The sequence below is a fragment of the Cyprinodon tularosa genome, unplaced genomic scaffold, assembly GCF_016077235.1.
Source record: "Cyprinodon tularosa strain WSP-4 unplaced genomic scaffold, ASM1607723v1 ctg44, whole genome shotgun sequence".
NCBI classification, from domain to species: Eukaryota; Metazoa; Chordata; class Actinopteri; order Cyprinodontiformes; family Cyprinodontidae; genus Cyprinodon; species Cyprinodon tularosa.
Window position 1 is genome coordinate 2,058,028 of NW_024039163.1, and position 24,855 is coordinate 2,082,882.

The 24,855-nt window shown below is 37.5% G+C and overlaps 1 protein-coding gene across 3 annotated transcripts; it reads right to left on the reverse strand.

Moving 5' to 3' along the window:
* Positions 1 to 1,345: 1,345 nt before the first annotated feature.
* On the reverse strand, positions 1,346 to 24,855 carry arntl2 (aryl hydrocarbon receptor nuclear translocator-like 2). 3 transcript variants are annotated; one of them, XM_038299996.1, is made up of 18 exons: positions 24,553 to 24,855; positions 15,455 to 15,578; positions 15,308 to 15,361; positions 15,174 to 15,215; positions 14,913 to 15,070; positions 14,619 to 14,698; positions 13,590 to 13,682; positions 13,199 to 13,240; positions 12,978 to 13,095; positions 12,757 to 12,903; positions 12,420 to 12,663; positions 9,514 to 9,620; positions 9,189 to 9,339; positions 9,020 to 9,090; positions 8,101 to 8,212; positions 7,624 to 7,711; positions 6,871 to 6,970; positions 1,346 to 5,100 (listed from the first exon to the last, which is right to left on the reverse strand). In XM_038299996.1, the coding sequence occupies exons 1-18, from the start codon at positions 24,614 to 24,616 to the stop codon at positions 4,943 to 4,945; spliced, it is 1,953 nt and encodes a 650-aa protein (XP_038155924.1). In that variant the 5' UTR covers positions 24,617 to 24,855; the 3' UTR covers positions 1,346 to 4,942. The 3 variants fall into 3 exon arrangements, with proteins under 3 accessions (XP_038155924.1, XP_038155925.1, XP_038155927.1); XM_038299997.1 differs by lacking the exon at positions 13,199 to 13,240; XM_038299999.1 differs by lacking the exons at positions 13,199 to 13,240; positions 13,590 to 13,682.

The following is a 24,855-nucleotide window of genomic DNA, read 5'->3' on the forward strand; positions in this document are numbered from 1 at the left end:
CAACTGTTCAACAAATTCAACACTGCTTTTTTTCTTCACAGAACAGAAAGGCCTTTTTACCCCCATGTCTATGAAGACATGATTAAAAAAAATGATTGCAGCAATTTGCTATATAATTTTTAGCAGTATGAAATAATACCACTTTCTTCAAATCAAGGAGCAACATTTGAGTAAATATCGTTACATTTCTGTTAGGAAATTGCAAGTTTCATATAGGCTGATTGTAAGAGTTTAATACTCTATTTTTGTTTGACTGCAGAGTTTTAAATCAAACAAGAAAACAGTAAATCACCTGTACTGTACCCATCAGAAACTGTTTTGACTGAACATGCAAATAAAAATCACAGAAAATGTATTGAAATTCATTTCACAACAGCTTGAACAATATTTGTTACTGAACTGCATTTAAGTAAAATTAAACAGTTAAAATTTAAGCTTCAGAACCAATTTAAAGCTATCAAGTATAGAAAACTTTGAAATAGTTTTTACCTAAGCAGAAAATACATATATAGGAATAAACATAGCTTATATTTTACTGAACAGTTGTAAAATCTTACCATAATGCTTTTATAGTAGCTTTTTATGATTTTATGGTTTTGTCGTCAACACACCTTCAAGCTGTTTCACAAAGCAACTAACACCAATCCTAGAGTATATTGGAGATTTAAGTTCACTTCAATGGCTGCCTGTTATTTTTAGGACTCATCTTTTACTTTGTTTTTAGTCTTTAAATGGCCTTACCCCACCATATATTGCTGATCCATATGTACAGCTTCATTCGCTTCGCACAGGGGATCAATTACTCCTGTCAGTGCCCAGAACGAGGCATAAACTCAGAAGGGATGGTGTTATATGTAGCTGGAACCCAAAATCTGGAATTATTTGCCAATGTATAACACGCAGGCTTCCTGTTAGTCCATTGTTATATATATATATTTTTTTTTAAAGTCTCGTTTCCAGCGTTTAATACTCAAAAGGATGTTGGTTGATTTTATTTCTTTTATTTTCTATATTGTTTTGACTTATTTTATATTCTTATTAATCTCAGTGCATTTTATTGTGTTTGTATTTATGCCTTTGTGCAGCATATGGTACAATTTCTTTTCCATGCAGCTCTGCTTCAACAAAAAAAAACACCCTGAAATTCTTCAGCATGCCACCCGGTTCTGCGGAGCTATTTAACTGATTCAGTTGAGTTAGAACGATTCATCTTTCTGCATGTTGGGTAGGAGGGGCCTCACCGTGAAAATTTAAGTTGAATCTAGGGAGTAAGTGCCCCAGGCTGCAAAAACACATGTAGAAAAATTGAAAGAAAATAGATCTAGTCACACAAAAGACAATTCACTTGCTTACAAAAACTACACTTTATTTCAAATTGAGACAAAGCTAAACTGAAAAGTTCAATCACTCCTGCACAGCAAAACAAGCTGATATGAGAGCAATATATTATCTATGTGGGGAAACGACAGCAACAACAGAGGGGAGATGGAGGGAGCAGCACAGTAACGACACCAAACGGCTTTACGACAAAATTAATTTTTGCCCTTTAACCAAAAAAAAAAAAGACCCCCCTACATCCATGGCATGACTCCTAAGGGCTGCATGTTTGGTTAGGTAGTGAGTGTTGAAGCAATGGTGTGCAGCCTCTGCTCCAATCTGTGCAGAAGTATCCCTCCATGATGAGCACAGCAGCCCATGGAGCTTCAAGTTAATCCAATGAAATACATTTTAGCTCTCCGTTTAGTCTGCAGAGGAGTCAAAGAAAAAAGCAGGTTTCAATGCGTGTCCGAGCAGAAATGTCCAAAGGCACTTCGGACACAGGTGGGACGGTCCCCTGTGAGTTGAGCTGCTGCTTCGACCGGCTCCTCAAAATTCAAGCTTAACATGACAGAAGGTATACTTCATGATTCACACATTGTATCAACAAAACAGGAGCCATTACTGGAAAAATTAAACATTAACAGTCCTCAAGAAATTGCTAGATCGTGGCCCAAGATACCGTCAATAAAAAATACAGAATATCCCAAATAATTAATCGATGGAAGTCTCCAATAATTCATCGTTAGATAGACCGAAACAATTTGACCCAAAAAAAAAAAAAAACGTTGTATCTGCAGCATTTAGCAAATTTATCTTCAAAATAAATGTATTAAAGGCAAATTATACCAGACAGCAAATTAAACTCCTCTATAGTTTGGCATTAAACGTTTAGAGAACATGTTTTATAAAACAACCGATACACCCGATTCTTTCAATGAGGCTACAAATACCAGGAAGTAGGTCAATTTTAAGGGAAAATGTGACTGTGCGTCAAATCTTTAACGTGCTTTGGTGATTTCACAACAACATTTAAAGTCAAAGCAATAGATCACCAACAAAGCATATTATTAATGGCTATTACTTTTCTCTCAGAGAGATAAATGTGCAATTCTAAGCAACAGGAAGTCTCAACTCTACATGAGGTAATGGCAACAGGATTAAGGAAGGTTCAGGAACTCCCAAGTTTTAAAATGAAGGTTGCATGCATGAACCTTTATACAAAGAGAACTACAGAGAAATATGTAAATCTATGGAATGCTCTGCATAGCAGCCCCTTAATTATTACCCAGATGGACTTTGAAGCTTACATACACCCATCACAAATAATGTAAAAATTATTTCTGAGGCTCTTCATGATCCATTTGGACCCTCTTTTAACCAGTGTGGAAACATCTTAGAACAAAAAGATTCAATTAGCTTTAAAGAGAAGCTGTTTGGTTTTGATTAATACAGCTTAAAAATAAACCGACTGCTATGTGGCTAAAATGTCGTTTCACGAGTTGAACCGGACCCACCAATTGTCTGTAGCTACCAACAAGACCATGGCCTAATTCAGAGCGGATATTTCTTCTGCTCCTCTTGGCAGAATTTACAGGGTTCAGTGATTGTCGTTGGTTTTCTTAACACAGATCCAGCTTTTAAGAAAAGTCCAGAAACATTTAACAGAGCGGCGAGGATCAGGCTTTAAGGAGACCAATCAGGAATTGTAAAGAAAGCTTCGAGAACTCAGTCCTGCTGTGTGGAAAAACAAGAGTCAAACGCTTCAACTTGGGGTAAAAAAAATAAAATAAAAAATAGACGCTTAGGAAGAATAAAAGCTAAACAGTATCATAATTTGCAGCTTCTTTTGATTGGATTCATTCCATTCTATACGTTCTGAGGAAATCCAAGGTGAGGCTCTGGGAAGCATGGTAGTGGCTGCAGCAGGCTAAGGGTCTGTTTTACTATCAGTAATACTGTAGTATTTCACAAAATTGAGAAAATAAAAAAAGGACCCTACCCAACTCTTCAGCTTGGTCAATCAACAGCTTGATGGTTGAAAGTGAGTTGGAAATTATCGCAAAGCTATTGGGACGGCCCCAAACATCAGCCCTGTTAAAATCGAACATAAACTACCAAAAGTACTGGCAATTATTTAACATGGTAAGTTGGCTAAGATTCAATCCTTTCTGCAAGGATGACACGAGGAAAAGGAAGCAGCGTCAGCCACGTTCAAGGCAGCAAAATAACCGTTTCAGACAAGCTTTACTGTTGCAATGGACTACAGTGCTTCATCATGCAGTCACAATTATACAAGGGCCTTCTTGTAGGGCATCTTTAAGACCCTTTTAAGAGCGATTTATTCAAGCATAACTGGGGGGTGTATCCATGTATAAAAGCCTGGAAAATATAGGATAAATTCAACCATCTGTACCAAGTTCTTGCTGTAAAAATCACTGACATTGTGTCGTTTAATCGACGCAAAAAAACAAAAAAAACGGCTAAAACAAAATCTATAATAATAAGTCATTAATGCTAGCAGAGAATGTATGTAATCTACAGACAGCAGCTTTAAGTGACAACACAGCACACGCCCAGTAAGCACAGGTAATATTAACACGTCTTCAGAAAGGTATCAGTGCATAAATGTACATGAAAATAGAAAAAAAACAAAAAAAACACCTTGGGCTAAACTATAAAGCTGATAATGCATGAGAAGACACAGGTGAACTGGTAAACGGAGGGCAAAAATACACAGAAAGCAGGGAAGTCTGGAAATCCTTAAACTGGATAACTCCCTGAGTTATCTCTTCTATCATCAATAACTTTAAACACAGACTGATAAAACGGAAAGTGACTCATTTAGCTGTTGCTACCAAACCTCATAGTCACCATTTTGAAATGTTTTTTTTTACTTATTTTTTTGCTTAGCATGATGTTGATCCACTGAATTTATGAGGACAAATGTTTGCCCAGCTGCTGCATGTCTGATTCAACAGTTATTAAAGACTGGGGTCTCCTTTGCAAACTGTCCCTTTAAGACACATATGGTCTAAAAAAGTGACGTTTGCCCTCATTAACCCCAAACAAATACAGCATATTTAAAACAGTGTAGAAAAGAAGAGCTTTACAGGACTGCTGCCATGACAAATGTTCAGATACTGACAGAGAAACCTTCCAAGCACCCATATCTGAGTCCACTCCCGAAGGTGGAGGTTAGAGGCTCCGCCTGCTGCGCTGGACTCCATCCTAATGTTTATATCCTGAGGCTTTACAGAGAGGTGGCAGGCTGTATTCCTCATGACGTTTTGTAATAACTGTACAGAAGCATCAGCTCGGTGATTTGCTTTGTTTTTTTTCCTTTTCCAAAATTTTGTTTTCCTCAAAAACCAGGATGTAAAGATGTGAATTTCAATATTTTCTGAGCTTCTTAGAATTGGTGTGAAACTGCTGCAAGGCTCCAGAGGCACAACCTTAATCTGAGAAGGTCATCACCAGTACGAATCTTGTAGTTACTCAGAAAATGTGCAGCTTGTCATGAAAGGGAAGAACTAATAAATTAAGTCTTGGGGGGGGAAATAAAATAAAAGACCCTAAATGCTTCTTTTTTGGAGTTAGCATTCCTGTTTCCCAAGAGCAGGTTCTATAAGGACCAGTGCATCTCTTCAAAGTCTACGGTTTCTCCCAAGTTTGTGTCGGTCTCCAGCAGGCTCATGATCACTGCCATGGCTGCTTCGTCGTTGCTCAGACTGTTCAGGCTGGCTCCAACAACACTGTCCAAATCCAGCTGGGAACTCTCCCCTGAAAGAAAAAAACAAAAAGAAAAAAAATATATAAATACAAGGAGACACATTTAAGTTGAATCTCATTTGCTCTTCTTCCCCTCTCATTCCTTAACCCTACATCTAAGGTTTAGAGTCCTAATAGTTCTTATGGAGCATGTGGAGAGCCTATAGGTAAAACAGGCACGGCTCATTAAATCCCCAAATGTTAGGACTTTCACAGTTAGCATATCTCCAATAATAACCACTAATTATGTTTTTTATTAATGTTAATTGTTGCTAGTAATCAGAAGATATTAAATATATATTGATATTTATTTTAAATCATAATTAACAGCAAACGTTGAGCTCATTCCAAGGTTTTCCTCCTCAGTAATCATCAAAAGAAAGAGACATCTTTGTTATAGTTAAATACGTTTCTCAGGTGAATCTTTACTGCACCAAGTAGGACTGAATGATATTAGAAAAAAAAAAACACATGTTGCTGTACAATCATTGAAGATTGTGTTGATACCCATTTATCCAACATTTTTAGACAGTTTTCAACTTTTAAACAGAGTGCACAAGAAGAAATGGGCTCGTGCATGCTCTCGCACACGTTTAATAAGCGTTCCCTCTCTGGAACAGGTACAGGGTTGTGCATGTGCATTTTTTATTTTTTTAAAGTGGAGGGGTGGGGTCTTTTTAAAAAATAAAAAAAAATCCTTGACTATCCAATAAAAAAAAAACAATGAGGAAAAATGGGCAACCTCTGCACCGCCACTCAGGGAAAAAGCGCTGTGGAGCCCTTTTTGCATATCTGTAGTTGAGGCAGTCACAGTAGATGATGTGGACCAACTCAAACCCAAAATAACATGGATACCAATGATCAATATCTGATGAATGTCTGATCAACATATACAGCACTTGATTTTTATCTATACATTAAGTTTGATAGCTTCGAATAATATTGCAATTCATAGTGATTTTGCAATATTGTGACAGTATCGTATTGGAACCCAGGTATCGTGACACATATCGCAACACCCGTACCATTCGAAAAGTAAAAAAAACAACAACAAACCACTGGACTTTGTTTCCACGTTTTAAGACGTTTCGCCTTCCATCCAGCATTTTTTTTTCATTTCAAATATCAGAAATAGCATTGAGTTCCTTCTACAGTAGCCCAACAAAGCAGTGTTTTTGCTTAGACGACATGCAAATCGAAACGGACGAAACGGGTCCACCCCTTGAATGGGGGTCATTTGGCTTCTTTTGTTAGCCTGCAATGCCCCATTAATGTCTAAGTCTCTGAAGGGAGGGTCGTTAAAGGGAATTCTGGGAACACTTGAAACAAAGTTCAGTGTTTTTTTTTTCTTTGTTGGAATGAACATGACCTGGATGACTGAGAATCTTCATCAGCATACAACACCGATACTCACCCCTAGAATGACATCAGCACCAAATAAGGGTTTAATACATTGGGGACGATACACGAAACGTATCAAATGTATCAAAAAGAATTTCCTCAAAGAGCATTTCTCAATTTTGTTTTCCTTTAGCATAAAAATCTGCACAACTGGACAGATAACTGGTTCCAAGACACGTGAACATATCAGGCAATCATTTTCAATATTATTAACAAGTTAGAAGTGAGAGTCATGTATGTCAGTGTCATATCTTTATATTCTTCCAGATTAAGGACCAAGGAGCAGTGGGAAGAAGGAACTCTAGAAGTAGGTTTCATCCTGAGAAATTGGATTCAGCTTTATAATCAGTTGTTAAACAAAAGGGGATGTGATTAAGGTACCCATAAGAGAGTCTCCTCCTGAGAACGAAGCCCCTTGAGGCTCACCCTCCGAGCTCGACTTTCCAGGAATCTCCATGTCAGAAGTTTCTCCATTTGGCACCTTAAAACACAAAGATTATCAGATCTACATCTGAGGGTTGGAACTAAAAAAGACACAAAAAAAATCAGGGTGAGCAGCCATAAAAATCTACTTGTTTAAAGTGAAATGAAACCTGTAGAACATTTAAGAACTTCAACATCAAGTTGTGATTATTAGACATGGTACATAACTTTTAAAACACAATTTAAATTAAAAAAAAAAAGAGGGGAACCGGTCATATTCCTGTGGCTGCTTCTCAATAGATTGCAATGCATTTAATTTTCAGCTAATCAAAAAGTTAAAACTCAAATAAATTTTTTATTATTCATCTTACTAATTTGCAAAACAAAAACTTTGTCCAACTGAAAATAATGCAGCCTGATCTGAACTCACGAAATGAGCATCTCAGTACAGAAGGAAATATAAAATTAAAAGCCTAATCAAACAAGCAATTTTAACTCCATCCATGAAAGAAACATCATCTAAAGTAATCAAGAGTCCTTACAGCTTTTATGTTGCGAAAAAAAAAATCTCATTTATCCATTTTGTTAAGGTCCAACACCTGACAAAACTTTAATAGGTAAATATTAACCTGAACAGCACCATCTTGTGGCAGAATTAATGTCGTTTTCTGGATAAAAGATTTATTTGTTGTGCAGAAGACAAAAACTTACACTGTTGATCTGATTGAGAGTCTGGGGCGATTTATCCTGAACAAGACTGAACGGACTGACGTTCCCACTGGAAGGTGATGAATTCATCCTGAACAGACCAACACAAATCAAATAAACACTAGCTTCACTGGTATGCGTTGGTTCAGAAGCATGTTTCAGGGTCTGATACACATGATGAAGTCTGTGACAAAAAGCTGTTCAGGCTATTCTGATCTATAAACAATGACGCTTTCAGCTCTGTGCCTCACAGTTAGTGTGAGGTTCTGTTCTTTTTACTTCATTGCTCAACATTTCCTCTGTTCTAGACTCACTGTCCAAAGAAGAGACACATTAAAAACTTCTAATTTCTTCATTCTCTTCACTTATTACTTCTCCCATGATCCAATTTTAATAATAAAATAAAAATGTCTTATAAAACACAGTGCTCTCTAATTTTTTTTTTTTTACAAAGTTATTGCTCTGGTTATAATTTCGTACTTGTTAAAATCCAGTAGCTCGTTGGCAATCTGTGTCCCAATACTTCCAGCGTATATCATGGTTCCAGATGCAGAGGAGATGCCTGGTATGACTGGAAGGGACTTCTTGCAGTCTGTAAGAAAACACATTGGATTACAAGACTTCCAAAATGTGCTTTTTTAAATAGAGAGGGCCTTTTCAGGTCAGGCTTTGATACCACTGCCTTTGGTCCCACTGTTTAATGCAAATTAGAAAAACTGCAACTTATGGTTACCTTAATGTCTTAACTTAATTAAAGTAAAAACTAATCTATCCCAAACATAATCTATTTTTTTATTGGTGAATTATCTAATAAAAGTTCTAAATTTAGCCTTTTGCATTTTTCCAGCTGTTTTTTTCTTTTTAAATCAATGAATTTGACCTTAACTTAATGTTGTCGTTTTGCAAACCAATGCAAAATGTCTGGGTTAATCAAATATTCATTTCACTCTCCATTTCCTTTTCTTAATGCTTGAATACTCAATAACAGCTCAGATACCAACAGCTCTGCAGACTGCAGCCATGCAACAAGTAGAAAATTTGTGGTTTTTCAGGCAAACCTGTTGCAGCTACTTTCCTGCAAAAACGTTGTTCTTTCATGACTCTTTTTCGGCTAATTGCTTAAGCTCAAGTATTCTGATACACTCTTAAGAACATCAGATAAAAGTATATAAAGTAATTTAATATCTTACAGATTCCGATTCATAAACAAACTGAACCCTTTCCTCAGAGTTTCTTAATACAGCATGTTGAAAGGGACCTATAAACATTTCTGGGTCAGACTTGATTTTCTGTTTTCAGCGGAAAACCACCCACTTCATTCATACACTGGGGAAATCAGAGCAGTGTATGTAACATGAAGCAGTGCATAGAAACAGATCTGTGATTGTTATGGTCTGACCTTCTGAAGCCTTGGAATTGCCCGACTGTTCCGACTTGTGTCCTGATCGACCCGTTCGGCTGTTGTCATACCTTGTCGGCGGACGAGGTAACAGGAAACAGGTCATTTAGTGAGCAGCCATGTGCAGATATGGTTAGATAAACAATAAGCAGCGTAAGCATATACTCACGAAATGACTGTGTTGGTTGACACTATGTATTCAACCTCTTTGTTCCAGGGGTTAACAAAACTAAACCACTGACTTTGCAGAGTGACAAAAGAACCATACTTCGTTTTGAATTTATAGGAGTTTGTCTCTATTTTCTCTCGACTCCTCAGGACTGCAAAGAGGCAACAAGAATAATAAAAAAAAAAAGGTAAACAATACAAGACAGAACACTGCACCTACTATAAGCAGTTTGCAAAAACTAGAAATTTAAAGCATGATGTGCATCACAGCAACGCATGACAATGCAGTTAAGGGGTTATGAGTCAGGATAACAGACACTGCTAACCTTTTCGATGTCTGTCAGCTAAATGTAATAAATCATCCTGATGGAAATACTCGTAGCAAGACGTTCCAAGCAACTCTTGGGGAAGATAACCTAGAATGGTAGTTGCTCTGTTGGGGGAGAGAAGAGTGAAATAAGTCAAAATGAGCGTTTCCGGAAAAATTTATCAAAACACTGTAAATTCAATGGTTCTAAAAAACTAAATCAAAAGATACAAAATACTTAACATATTACTGGAATATTTTAAAAGTCTTAAATGCAGAAAAAAAAAGTCTGCATTTTTTTCCCCAGTTGTAAAACACATTTAGCTTTTTCAGCTTCCGTTGAGATGAAATTATGCTAATTTTGTACATTATCAGTCTTGCTGTTTCCTAGCCAAGAATTTCAAGAATTTCAACTTCATGATAAGGAATGAATCTATTCAAGATACTCCTAAGTAATGAAAATAAAGATAAAATATCTAAAATATAAATATTTTTACCATCGACTCCCAAAGTATTAAAGCCCCAACCTTTGTCTTTAAATGCTAAAGCAGAGTATGGAACAGGGAGAAAAACAGTGGCAGTAAAAGAAGACATGTTTTCCCTGGATATGATCACACTTACTGGTTTTGAAAAAATTTAAAAATAAATGTTAACAAGGGAAACAAAACTCACTTGGCAAGAATTTGTAAAACTCAAATAAATTTCTTCCTTTGAGAAGTTTTTTAAATTATCTTACTGTCACTTCTGGAATTTCAACCAAACCATTATGATTCCTAAATGAGAATTAAATCTCAGGATGAGCTGTAATATCTTTTTGATTAACGGTTAGATAATATTGCTGACTTTTTCTTGTCCAAACCTTTAGTAAGGGAAATGTTCTGAGTGAAAAATAAGAAAAAAAATTCCATTAAGATAATTTACTTTACCTTCTTGGGAAAAAAATAAAATAAAAAATAGGTTTTGTGCGGGGTATAAAATCCACCAGTGGAAAGTCTGAGTATCAAATGATCCATGCTCCTCAGACTTTATTTACAAATCCTGCCTGACATGAAAACTGTGAAAACATTTTCCATTTTGTTATAGTTGGGATTACTGGACCAAAAACGGGCTAAAAGGAGGCAGTGGTACAATCAGATGACAAAGAGATTCTGTGAACATATAAGTATTTGAATTGTTAGAAATGACAACAGTAGAATAATATAAAGAGAAACGTCTATGCAGGCTGTAACCAATTAATGCCGCTGGACGACAAAAATGTTTACACATTTAAACAAAAATGGAAAAACACATTTTTACAAATAAAATAGAATTTTATATCATAGGAGTTGGTGAAAATAAATCCATGCTGTGGAGCTTAATTCTTGGAAATCTGATTGTGGCTCCTTCTTTTTTGGGGTGGAATTGGTTAGTTAATTAGCAGACAAAGACAACTTTCAAATTTTTCATGAAAATCACATATTTCTCTCATATTTAACTTTTATTCTCCACATTTTTATAGCACTTTGGGATAGACCAACTATGTGGAATGCAATAAAAATATTCATAGTGTCATTGTTATCGCCAATTAACATTTGTTTTTATTATAATTTTTTTTTTTTACATCACTATTGGCTTTTTTTCCCCTCTTTTCCAACAATAGGCTGACAGGAAAAGGGGTGTGAGAGAGGGGGAGAGACATGCAAAGAAAGACCACAGGTAAGATACGAACCCGGGTCGGCCACGTAGAGGACCAAGCCCTCCATACATGGGTGGTGCGCGCTAACCACTGGCCTCTTTCAAACTAAGAGTTTAATACAACCTTTTTGCACATGATATTTATGCAGCAACTTCTATAGATCACCAGCAATGAGCCCACTTAGTGCAAACACAAGGCAAAAGAAAAAAAAAAAAAAATGCATGAGCAGTTTAGTGCCCCCTTTTTTTTTGTAATCTTCGAAGCTCAGGCCCTGAGTGTGATTCACGTGTTTGAATAGTGCAGCGCTCCTAATAGAATTATAGGGGTTTTATATATACATCTTAATAATGATTTTCTAAACACCACAAGCAATTATTGAGCTCAATGCAGCAGATAGACCGCACCTTTTGGACTTCAAAAATTGTAGAAGCAAACGGTTTCGATCTGACAGGGTTTTTTTTTTCAGCCAAACTTTTTAGCGAGTCGCTGACGTCATTCAATAAATTGCCGGTTGGCCGTAATAAATTTCCTTGAGGTATGTTGACATGGCCTTGTTATGACGGCCAGACACCATTGTTGCAATGGTTATCTTACAGCACTGTGGATGCCTTCTCCATATGTATAGTGACTTTCATATGCATTTAGGGGCAGGGATTGGGCTGGGAAAAATACAAGCGAGCCTATGATCAACCCAACACTGGGATGTATGAAGGTAAGGTTTGATGTGAGACTTTAAAAGCAACTTTTAGTAGGAAAGCTGTGATTCTTTTACACACAAGGTCTCGACTTGTTTTGACTTAATCGTGAAAGTTTTGCATTGGGTGGGTGAACAGAAATACAAACAAACAAATCTGTTTTCTGTTCTTTGTCTGATCTCCTGTTTTGACATAAAAAAACCTTAACTTTTTAACCTTAAGAGTGGAATTTATCTGTTGTTACAAATCTTCGACATTCACACACCCTGATATATCAAGGTCTTAATACTTTTACAACCATTACATAAAAATATCTTGATGCTAAGTACTACCAACGGTTTCTTATATTAAAAGGGATTAACTCAAAAGAAAAACTGGCTCCAGTCATTTACACTCACGAAAAAATCCTAATAACGTTTCAAAAAGCAGCTCATTTAAAGGAAGATTTTAATTTCCCTGCAGTGAATGATTTTAAAGTCTCTCCCATAGATAGTCCGAATGATAAGCACCACATTCCAGCAGATTTACAACTGAATAACAGGAAATCAAATCTACCTTTGATCAACAAAGGTGAATTTTCCATCCATGGCGTAGCGTGTAACAAACTCTGTGGGTTTAACTCGGATTTCTCCGTTAATTTGCGGAGCCGAGTGCGAATGGACGCGTCCTACCGCCACCAGGCAGCTAAAATAGGAGCTGTCCTGCTTGTCTGCTTCGCCTTCCCCCTCGGCTCCCACCTGACTAGTTGGCCAGCTGCGCATGTAGCCGGTGCAGTGGACGGTGCAATACTTCTGTGACTCTAGAATGTCAGAAAAAAGAACCTAATCAATAAAATATAAAATCCTCCCATTGGTATAGTTTGTGAGAAGTGCACAGGAACTTCTTGAATCACCTTTCTTTTTAGAGGTATTGGCCTGGGTTTCCTTTTCTTCTTTCACAGGTATTTTGTTGTACTTCATACGGCAAAAGAAAGAGCGCCGAGCTCCTGAACACAACCGTGACGCACCGATGGGAAGGTCAGCCTGAACCTGCAGACCAGCTGCAGACACCCAGTGTGTTAAACACAGCGAATGTAACCTTTATAACATCAATTAGAAACATTAAAAGCTTTACTTTTAGCATCGATTAGCCGTTCTCGAGGATGTGATTCAGAGGCTGACAGTTGCTCCTTCACTTTTCCCATGTCTTTGGGGTGTATGTAGTCAAACAGGCTCTGTCCGATCAACTCCGTCTAAAGTAAACACACACATCACCACAGACTTGGAAAAACAAAAGGCTCCCGTGTGGATAAAGCAAATATCAAAATCTCAAACAAAGCTAAGAAGTTAAATTACTGAGGACTGTTGCTCCAGGAGCACACCAGATGGTGTGTTAATCTGGAAGGGAGTCAGATTGTAAGGACACACTATTAATGTTATTAATATTTTCTTGTAAAAAGTATATATTCTTTTTGAACTTTTTACAATTTGTCACATTCAAATAGCTGCTTTTGAATGAGATCTAATGGACACACAAATGGAATAAACATGTTTACAAGGCAAGGCGTGCAACCAGAAGTATGGCAGATTAAGGTTTCAATAAGGATAAATTAAAATCACAAATGTACATTTAAAAAAAAAAAAAAAACCCAACTTATAGAGTAAAATGTATTTATTTTACTTGCTATTCTACAGTATGTTCAGCATGGATAAGAAGCAGATTATGCGACAAATGTAAAAGTGTTACCCGACTATAATTTAATATCTTTGTGACGGACTCTGAGACAAAAACTATTTTCCCACGATCACAGCCCACTACAAACAGGAACCCATCTGCAGCCTGCACAACAGAGACAAGGAAAGAGCGACAGTCAGGATCTGCTCAAGACAAAAGGCACAAAACCATCAGGCCTTTAAAAAGCTCTTATACAACATAAATATAAATGTAACTCATATAGTTTAAAGGTATAGAGGACGATCTTTTATTTCCGGGTGGATCATCTAAGTAAGTGGCCCTCCTAATTGTCAATCATTCTGGTGATATGTTTACGTAAGGCCGTCATACGTGCTCGCCTCCCCGTTAGCTACCCGTTTCTGCACACGCACACTTTCAGGCGTACATGTTTGGTGAGCTACAGTTTCAGTCATTGAAGCTCACCTTTCTCAGCGTGGTTCTTTGAAAATGCCCGAGTGTCGTAAGAGAAAAAGTGTTTACGAAGAGTATAAGAACAGAAAGGCCTCAAAAGGGGCAGATTTATCCCGGAATGCTTTGTATGAAGAACTTTCCTGGCAAAGCATTATGGGATTTGCTGTCACAGCGGCCCGCTAATAACAAAGATGGCATGGGCACCGCGCGTTGGAGGAGGAGTGACATGTTACATGACCAACGGGGAATAAAAAACAGTGATGATCTATCCGAACTGTCAGTTAACCGAGTTTGCTATTAATTCCACCATATAGTCCCCGCTCTATAAAGTGAGTGAGGGATTTAGGGGTTAGGGCGGATGTTCAGACACAGTAAGCTTGTATGAACTATAAGAACATCAACTTTTAAATAGAGCATGCACAAGGAGAAATGGGCTTGTGCATGCTCTTGCGCGCGTTTAATAGGCGTTCCCTCTCGGGAGCGGGTACAGGATTGTGCATGTGGATTTTTTTTTAAAGGAGAGGCCGGGTCTTTTCTAAAATTCTCAAAAATCCTCCACAATACCTTTAAACATAATATTTTGATCATTTGAATTACACAGTAAAACGTTTCTTACTATGTAATGTTTACCTTGAGGACAAGGTGTTTAAGCTCATCATCAGGAAGGAAGGACGGTTTGTAGCTCACTTCAGAAAAGGAGCTAGCTGAACCTGTAATCACGAACAGTGAGTTAATCCAAAAAAAGAAGCAGGTTAAAAAATATTCAACATAAAGATTGAAAAAAAAAGGAAGCAAAGAATTTTTTTCAGTTCTACCAGGAAATATAAAAATACAGTCTTAAACCTAAATATCACTTAACTAAACCTGGTAGTGCAGTAGGGTTCATTTTATTTGATAACTATAGACTATATACGTAATCTACACCTTTGAGGGATTTCAGGTGCTGCACTGCCATTCTGAGCACCGTGAGTTTGTCCAGTTTTCGGGACATAGGGTTACATGTAGGGATCATGGCTGAAAGCTTGTCGATCAGATTGTTCATCTTATCTCGTCTCCTCTTCTCTATTTGGCTGTGTGGTTCCCTGCAGAAACATTCAAGCAAAACCACATGATTGATCTCTGAAAGGCAACTCAAAACTAAACAGTACTACACACTTTATTATAATTTACATCTTTTTTGTCTACCTGTAGCATTTAATTTTGACATGTTGGTCCTCCCCGTCGGACCTAGGAAAGAGAAAAGAATCAAAAACACATAGGATCTATTTAAGTTGTTCCGGAGAATTGTACATAAACATGAGGTTAATTTAAAAATGTACCCGTTTTGGTCGTCTTCCATATCAGCATCATTAATTAAAGCCAATTTTGAATCCCTAAGAGGAAGATATAGATATAATTAAATCCTTCAGATGTTTCCTTCATTGTGTTTATTTTTCAATCAGAGCAAGAGAACTAGGAATACTCACTGGTTGTCAGTGCTTCCCTTGCGCTTCCTTGGCATGTCCATGCTAAAGGACATACTAGATGTTAAGGATGGGGTCATCAAACTGGGGAGAGAATCGCTCGATTCATGCTTAACCAGCACGTCATCTGAAACACAAACATTACACTTTTTATTAATGTTTAATTGAATCTTTATTTGCAGCATGGCCTGGGCAGTTTATCAGTGTCAGGGTAAGAGGTTAAAAAGTACCACTTTCAAAATTGATAAAATTCCCAGGATTTAAAGTCGTTATAATCAGCTACCAAAAACAAAAAAAAAACAACCAAACTGTATGGCATTGGAAATTAAACTTCAAGATTAGCTACTGCACACTGCCAATCAACTGGCTGATAGAGAGCTAAGGAACGTTTCCCTAAAGGAAAAAATTAAATAAAATCAGAAGCCATCTATTTCTTTTTAAGTTTTTTGGGTTTTTTTTCTTTTTAAAACAAGCCTTTATTTCATACTGTTTAAAAAATTTTGACATCTTCACGCTCAGTAATGAACACATTGAATCACAACCACCAATTTCCAGTATGACCCATCAGAATAGTTGGATAACAATATCTGAACATGTTGGGGAAATCCCAAGCTGAAATCCCACTAAAATTTTTCTCTATTGTTTAAACACAAACACACATAAAGAGATTGTTATATCAATATGACTCATGGGTGTGCTTCATATTTTCTTAAACAAATCAATGGATAGGTTTTACTTTGTCGTTATCTTATCAAACTCTCACTAATTTCCTCTCTCATTCCTCTCTAAATTTTTTAATCTCCAGCACAGATTTGTTTTAAAAGATTTAAAATTAATCTTTGTAAAAGATTAAAGCCTTATTGTATTTATTCATCTATTTTTCTGGCAATCAAAGGTTGATTAATTGTGCTTGGGATCATTGTTCTGCTTGGTAACCCAACCAAAAAACAAACAAACATTTAATTGCACGGCTGTTTAAGAGCCGGCCTGAATATAACTAATTAATTTAAGCCTTGGTAATGTTTTTGTATTACCCAGTGTCTCCATCTACAGCAAAAGGTAACTATCCTTTGGTGCCGAGCTGTGTCAGGATGATGGTCGGATTTGGTGTAAATCTACCCCAGCAGAAAGCACCAATGCTGGACAGTGTGCAGTGAAAGACTGGGCTCTGTGCTGGAGGTCAGTGAGGATGACAAACAGTCCTTTAAAACTTTTTCTTTTTTTTTTTTTTATAAAGCCACTTAAAGAGAGCATTCATTACTGCAACCAGTCCCTGATTGGCTGCCGTATCGCGATTTTATAGAAAAGTTCGGCTCGTTTCAACTTCAGCAACCACCTCTCCTCTCTCTCCATGCGGTGCTGCTGTTTGACAACATCTACGCTCTTTCTAGAAGGTGAGGAAGGAGCAGCGAACGTTCTCACCGCGTGGAGTTCACCGCCCTTCACTGCGAGGTTTTATAGGAATTCTATCTGAATCTAGCACATTCGCTGTGGACACGGCGTCCAGTTATTCCAACCACTTTTGGCAATGTTCACGGCTGTAAAATCTTTATTTCATTTGTGGTTAACAGTTCTAGCTCTGTGGCTCCTTGGATTCCAAAAACCGTAAAAAAAAAAAAATAAAAAAATCATACAGATATCACTGACTTATTATACAGCTTTTGAATTTCTAAGCATCAACATCTGATGTGTTTTTTGGCCAAATTTATGTTGTAATACTGGTTGTATTTCTTTTTCGTTTTTTCAATTGACAGAACTGGCAGTATGCAGGTCTGGGTGTGGCCAATTAAGCTGAACCAAGGAATCTAGTTTACCACTGTTAATTCTTTATTTAAGAAGAACACTCACTTAAAACCGAAGTATTAATGTTATCAATCAATCCCGAAAAGTTGAAAAAAGTTAAAAAAACAAACCACTGGACTTTGTTTTCCAAGTTTGAAGATATTTCGCCTCCCATCCAGGAAGCTTTCTCAATTCATTATGTCTGGATTAGAGTTGAGTACAGGCTTTATAGAGTAGCCCAACAAAGCCTTGTTATGTTATGTCAATACTAGACACTGCAAAAGCTGAGAGTAAACAGAGGGAATGCATCAGTTTTGCGGTCCTTAATGTTTTAAAAGTTTCTCCATCTTGAACCCATCTGGTTTAAATGAATGCGTCTTGCTGAACTTAGTGACAGCCTGGTAAGATAACCCAGCCATTTTAAAAAGGTGGACTTGGGAAGCAAAGGCCTATAAGACGTACAGGATCAATGTTTCCCACCTCAAAGTCAGAGCATGAAATATCTAAAATACCAGATAAGCAAAAATAATCCACCTATGTTAGCTAGGATTCCAAAATAAACTGTAAAAACCAGCCTGGAAGTAAGTTTCACTGGGATAAGTTTCACTTATAGAAATCACTGGGATTTCTATAAGTGTTCTCTGTGTTCTTTACACCATTTCTATATTGAGTAGAGATTAGATATGGATCAAAATACCCATGCTGTTGTAGGGTAACCATATTAAGAGAAGTATTTCAAGTCCAAAGTGCAAACAGGGCCTCTCAGACTAATGCCTTTTTTAAAAATCTTAATCTTTATACTTCAATGAGCTTCTGAAAACAATAAGAAGGATAAAAACTTAAGAGATTGACAGAAGGAAGACTGAACAATGGGAGTTATAGATGGCACCTATTTTTAACCATGAGCCAAACAGCCTTTATCAGATCAGCCGAGACCTGACTTCTAATCCGCCTCACTCTGCAAGTTTACAAGTCTGCAAAGAAGACGAGCAGCGGAATGGATTCCAGGCAGTAAATACATCATTCCAATAAAGCCAACCGCCTTCTCACCAGCTCACACATCTACTTACCTAGCTTGTTTGCTGAATAATGGCTGCACCTACACACTGTGCCCCATTTTAGTAATACTTTAAGAACATACAATTTGATAAAAGTCTAATTTCATAAAACTAATCATTCCTAAGATTTTCTTTAGCTATGCATGCATGTATGAATACCTTAAAACAATACAACATCATAAGATGTAAAGAAAAGTAAAAACAATCAGCACAGTAAACAGTAGCTTAGATTCTGCAGCTCAGAACTGAATCTAAAAAACTCCAGAAAAAAACGCTTTAAATTCAAAATGAAAGCAGCATTCTATTCAACAGAATTAGCACTCATTGTCAATTATTTTCTCTTCCACATATCTAATTTAACTTAAGCCACCAAAACTTAAATATTTCACTCTACTTGTCTGAAACCAACTGCTTTACAATATGTTGGACATGCAGAACAATTCCATGCTTTGATGGCTCCATAAATCTAACACAAAGTGCCTTAAACCGTTGTGGACAAACCCATCCTTTCATTTATTATGAAACATCACCAAACCTCTATCCTCTACCTCTGCTCTTTTTATTCAGATTAATCCAAAAACATATTTGGACATGTTAAGTGCACGGCTGTTCAAGAGCAGGCCTGAATATACCGCATTAATTTAAGCCTTGGTAATGTTTTTGTTGTTACCCAGTGTCTCCATCTACAGCAAAAGGTAACTATCCTCTTGTGCCACTGAGCAAACCAACTGCAAGGTAGGGCTGAACAATATGAGAAAGTTATGCAGTGATACAGGTTTGTTCACACTGAGACGTTGGCATCAGCTGAAATAAACCGCATCATGTCAAAGCCGCCTTACTCCCAAAGCAAACATGGGAGTAAACAAGTAAAGCTGCTTGTCTTTGTCTCTTTCTAAAGTAGCTGTAGATTATTGGCAACCAAGTTAGCAGTAGGCTACTCACGATGCTGTTTGATACAAATAAGGAGAACATGGCAGAACTGAAACAGGCAGCAAGCAGTCACAGTGACAAAGCATTGAAATGAAAACAGACAGAAACCACATTGGGTTCACAAACAAGTGAACAGAGGGTCATTTTATTTAGGGAGGCAAGCCTTTTTACCTAGTCAGATTTGTTTTCAAACCTGACATATCCAAACAAACTATCTAAGGAAACAAAATCTGGTCCATCTGAAATGGATCCAACCCCCAGAGATAATGTGAAAACACTCTCAGAGCTTCTGTGATCATGGTTCTTATCCGTCATATTTATGCTTCATGTACTAATACAGTTTTTGCTTAACAAAAGGGAAGGAAAATGATCGTCCAATTTTACAATCAGGAAGTTCTGCTTATTTGTTAGCCTGGCTGGCAAAACTGACTTAAATATGGCGTAAACAAGACGACCAGTATGCAATGGAGTGGTAGAGCCTGATTCAAAGAGGGGACCAGGGCATGACTAATAGAGTCATGGTAGGAACCAATCAGATAACTGCAGATGTGGAGCTAAATGTCTTTTAGAAACGGAAACAACAGCCTGTTGTTGACATTTTAAAGATATATCCAGCTTACTCAAAGCAAAATGAAGGGCATTGTTAAAACATCGCTACGTTCACAAACTGTGCAGTGAAAACACATAAATCTGTCTTAATGGCAAAGTTTGATGCTTGTAACCCTCACACTAAAACTATTAACATAGGTACTTTTAATTCCTTTTTCCTCACGCAGGAACAATAAATAAGCATCTTTAAAATACATTTATATACCGGTATATAAAATAGTATTATTTAAAAATATATAAAATAAACTTAAAAGTAGTAATACGTTTTTAAGGAATACAATTTTCACTACTTCATGGAATCATTATAGTAGGGGTGTAAATAATAATCGTTTGTATCAATGCATCGATCCAACAGCAGACGATCCGATGCATCGATTCGTCCGCAGGAGTATCGAATCATGTTTTTTTTTTTTTCCTCCAGTCTATTCTTATCCATTTGCTCCTGGACGTAATTCTCCCTCCCGTGCTGCGGTGGCGCTAAACCTATTTTGCCCTCCTACCTCGCCTCCTGGTTATACTCCTGCAGCAGTGTGTTGCAGTGAGCTTGACACAGACATTTGTGATTTATGCTCAATATTGAAGCGTGGTCTGTGTTATACACTGTGGGTCTAGATACGGCCGAGGCGCTGAGGAAGTGGGGGTGAGTTTAGTCCGACGACGGAGGGACATGATGGCTAAAAAGAGCGGAGATCCAGGTGGAAAAAGGGTCCCAGCGTTCTCCCACCACCCCGCTCTTCTAGCTGGTCAAACTTCACGAGCTATTTTCCGCAATTTCGTTCATAAAAACAAAACAAGCCGGCCTCATGTTTGCAGCACTGTCTGCGGTCAGCTACAATTTGGGAGAGGTGCAGCGGAGCGTCTGTGGAGGGGGCGGGGACGTCTGGAGCCAAGGTATTGCATTGCACTCATTGCACTGATTTTGTGCAGTATTTTTTGATGCAAGGTCTTTCAGAATCTATAACACAGGGGTATTATTATTTTTCAGTGAATGAGGATAATAGGAATAGGTGGAGTGCAACTTTTCTACTTCTGTTATTTGCTGTTGTTTCAAAAAAAAAAAAAAGCATAACGATATTACAGCTTTCATTGATTTATTTCAAATTTGAAAAAAAAAAAAAAAAGAAACAAATCGAATTGTATCTTGGTGTATTCTTGAGTATCGAAAAATAATCTAATCGTTGGGTCAGGAAATCGATACTGAATCGAATCGCCATGATGGGTGTGATTTACACCCCTACGTGATGGTGTTTGTCGCTCAAGTGCCATGCAGGCCCAGCAGTGATATATAATGCTAAAGAAGACTTTAATGGCATATTTAAAACAAGATAAAGTTCCATCTAATTTCAGCACAAACACTGGTTACGCTGAAGAATGTCAAAATTGCACTGAGATTAAAGTCAGAATTCTGAGAAAAAAGTCAGAACTACACTGACTTTTAATACGAGTAACAGCTGTGGAAATTGTGCTTTTAAACGCGTTCACCTTCCTATTTGCATATACACGTGAGAAAAGCGCTGTGAAAACGTGAACCCTGCGCCCTTCAGACTATCATCGACCCACCCTGAGCGTTTGCAGGCAGGTGAACATATGCATAACCGTGCTGCCAGCTGACAGAGAGCCAGCTTTGACAGCAGGCGTGAAGTGACCAATGATTAGCAAATAGACAAAAAAAAAGGTGTTGAATGGAAAAAAACTAAAACTCTTTAATGGCTGCGGAGAATGAGGGATGACAAGCAGGAATGTATTTATCTCTAAGTTAACTTTAACCTGCTTGTTTCGATGATGACAGGATGCAGCATATTAACTAGTGCAAGATAAGTTTTTGGCACTCATTGTAGTTTATTTAAGACTGACTTATTTTACTGATTGAGCCACTAATTTAGGCGTTTATCTACCAAGAAGGTGGTGATTATTTACAAAGGAAACGGATAGAGGAGATATTATGCCATTAAGGATCATTCTGTTAAACACCCTCTAAAAAAGAAATATTTAAAAAATGTCTTTTAAGAAAAACCTTTTGAAGTAAAAGTAAAACTGCAAAAAGCAAAAATATACCCAGTTATTTAAATAATTATGCCTTAATTTTTCAGTAGCTGTAACCCAGAGCGGTTTTCAGTTTTCATTCTCAGTACATAGCTGTGACAGATCATCCTATTATCCTACATCAGTCTCCCACATATACTGAATAACCTGCAGCAAAACCTCTAAATGCAAATTGAACAAGGTTATTAAATGGTGTTTGCGTAAACAACAATGATGTTTTTCAGATGAGTCAGCTCTGGTCTCGCTCCTCTCATATTAGTCATCAGCTTCAGCCTCCAGAACCAACTGATCTGACTTCAGGTTAAATGGAAACACCAGAAAGTCATCTCCTGCAGATGAGATATTATGTGACTATATCCTTTCAACAGCAGGAAAATTTATGTTTTTTGTTTCATAATTACATAGATTGAAAAGATCTTTATTTTTTTTTTTACATTTCCCTTTTTTACATTTCCCTTGTAGACTGCAAATTCTCCACTGGATTAGGCTTTTTTTTAATTCAACTTTGCAGCTGCATACATACCAAATCCTCCATTTACAAAAAAATCCCAACAAAACTGGATTTAGGGGTTTAAAACATTAACATTAGTATTTTGAGAAAATAAAAATGCTTTAAAAGGCTTCTGTAATTTTAGTTGCGTTTTTACCAACTGGATGATGCATCTGTTATTTTTTTTTCCCCCTATTCTACTTATGTCTTTGATTCTTTGTTTTTTGATCCTTTGCTTCACAAATGACTGAAATTTAAGCAATATTGCTGCAAAAAATACGAAATTATTTTGCATATTCCAGTTAGAATTATTTAACTCAAAGTGATCCACAAAAATTAGATTTTTCCCCTCTTCAGTTATTTATTTAGCCACACCTGTATAACATTATGGAAAGTCAGGTTTTTAGTCATATTGTCTGTTAGTATAGGGACCCTGCTGTCTGCCTCCTGTTGCCAAATTTCTGAAGTTTTAAACAGCTATAACTTATCAAAAGTGAATTCTCTCACCTGATCATCCAGGTTTCCGGTGGTATAACATATTTCCAATTGCCTAATGTATCTTTCCAATAAGTAAGGTACTGGGAACTATGTTGTGGCTCCTTTGCGTTTACAGGGAAGTGGCAGCCTAGTGGTTTGGGCGTAGGGCTTGGAATCCTGAGGCTCTGAGTTCGAGCCCCAATGTCACAGACTGCCACTCTTGGTCTCTGAGCAAGACCCTTGACCCCCGATTGCTCCCTGGGCGCCCCACGATGGCAGCCCACTGCTCCCCAAGGGGATGATTTAAATGTAGAAGTAAATTTCTCCAAAGTGAGATCAATAAAGTTCAGTTATTACTATTGGAGACTAGAGCACTGGCCAATTAGATTCATCCCTTTTGTCAGCAGTCCATTAAAACAATATTTTCCCACAGTACATCTTAGAAACGGTAACTAACCCACATTTTTTAAAAGCAATTATTACAAAAAAAAAAATGCAAAAACCTTAAATCTAAACCTGGAAAATCTCAATCTGGAATGTTTTGGACCCTCTCATAAAGGCGGCTTATGAAAAAGATCTGAACATTTCTTTATTTCCTTTAAGATGTTGTATTTAAATATATTTTAAACGTGTTTGTTTTCAGTTATCTGTTTTCTTCCCACTTAGACTTAAACTCAACTTTATTCATCCCTTGGGATTACTCCTTCAGGGAAAAGTACAAAGAGTTAAAGCAAACTGCCATTGTGTATAGTACAGAGTATATATGGTACAAAAAAACATTAAAGAAAATAAGAAAAAAGTTGTAATGTCCTGGAATGTTTCTCTTAGATATAAAAATATATGCACAGTAGAGAGCTAAGGAAAGACTACACAGTAGTTGACTTGGGTTATTGCAATTGTACTGACCTAATAAATAAGTAAAAATATTACAGATTACAATTGACAAGCTTGGGAAACTGTAACACAAACTGCTTCTTTCAGGATAAGGTATTTATTTATTTTTTTACCTTTTCCTTTAAACTTAAACATAATTCACAGCATGGTCCAGAACATCCAGTTCTAAACCCAGAGCTGGTTTATGTCACATTAAAGGAGGACTGCCTTTCACAGGCTCATTATGAGCTACTTTAAAGCTTAAAACCAATAAACAGAGCCCAACTCTTCCTGACGTTAATAGAGGCGATCGATGTAAAGCCTTTAAAGTGCTGTGTAATAACTGGAACCACCTCTGTTGGCAAATATGTTAAATCTATCCAACATTGACAAGATGTTCTGAGGAATGCCACCTTAAATAAAGGCTTCTTTGGAGAGAGGGCGATAAACACAGGCCTCAGTGCTACTAAACTAGCTTTGTTGCGTTTAATACTGGTTAACATTAATAGAGGTGAAGAAAAATAAATTTTACTAGTTAATAGCTTTTTAAATTTTGGACGTGTTTAGGTTGCGAAACCCTTCTGGTGTGACAAACAAGGTCGTGCAGCAGTTACATAAATGGCGTAGCGTTAGAGGGCGAGCTTGCTCTACTGATCTACTGACCTAGTTTCGGAATAGCGCAAACTCCCCAGTTGAGCGGGGGCGACAAACTGGCACTAAACACCTCTGCATCTCACCTTCTAAGCCCCCCAGACCTCGATACGAGGCAGAAACCTCCCAAGCAGCCCGCATACGTGAGCATTAATTATAGTAATAGCGTCTGTGATGTTTTTAATTACCTGCCGGTTCGCTTCCCGCTCTGTCACCGCCGCCGCGGCCAGCCGCTGCGCTCTGTTCCGACATGGCTGAAGCCGGAGCCGGTGCGCTGGGGCCCAGGACTCCAATACATGGATGAGGCAGTCGACGACCCCCGGTTAATCAGGACAGGGTTGTGTTAGTGTCGTTTAATGTTGTAAAGCTGATTTGATAAACGTGCCAGAGGTCGAAATAAGAAGGAAATAAATAATGATGAGGGGATTGGAAACGTGACCAAAATTACCGGCGTGCAATGAGAGAGGCGCAAGGGGAGGGGAGGGGGGGAT

Excerpts from the sequence above, each read along its gene's own strand:
- arntl2 (XM_038299996.1), bottom strand. The coding sequence starts at position 24,616 with ATGTCGGAACAGAGCGCAGCGGCTGGCCGCGGCGGCGGTGACAGAGCG. Across the intron at positions 14,699-14,912 it reads GCACCTGAAATCCCTCAAAG|GTTCAGCTAGCTCCTTTTCT; the intron begins GTGTAGATTACG and ends TCGTGATTACAG. Across the intron at positions 12,904-12,977 it reads ACGGCTAATCGATGCTAAAA|CTGGTCTGCAGGTTCAGGCT; the intron begins GTAAAGCTTTTA and ends GGGTGTCTGCAG.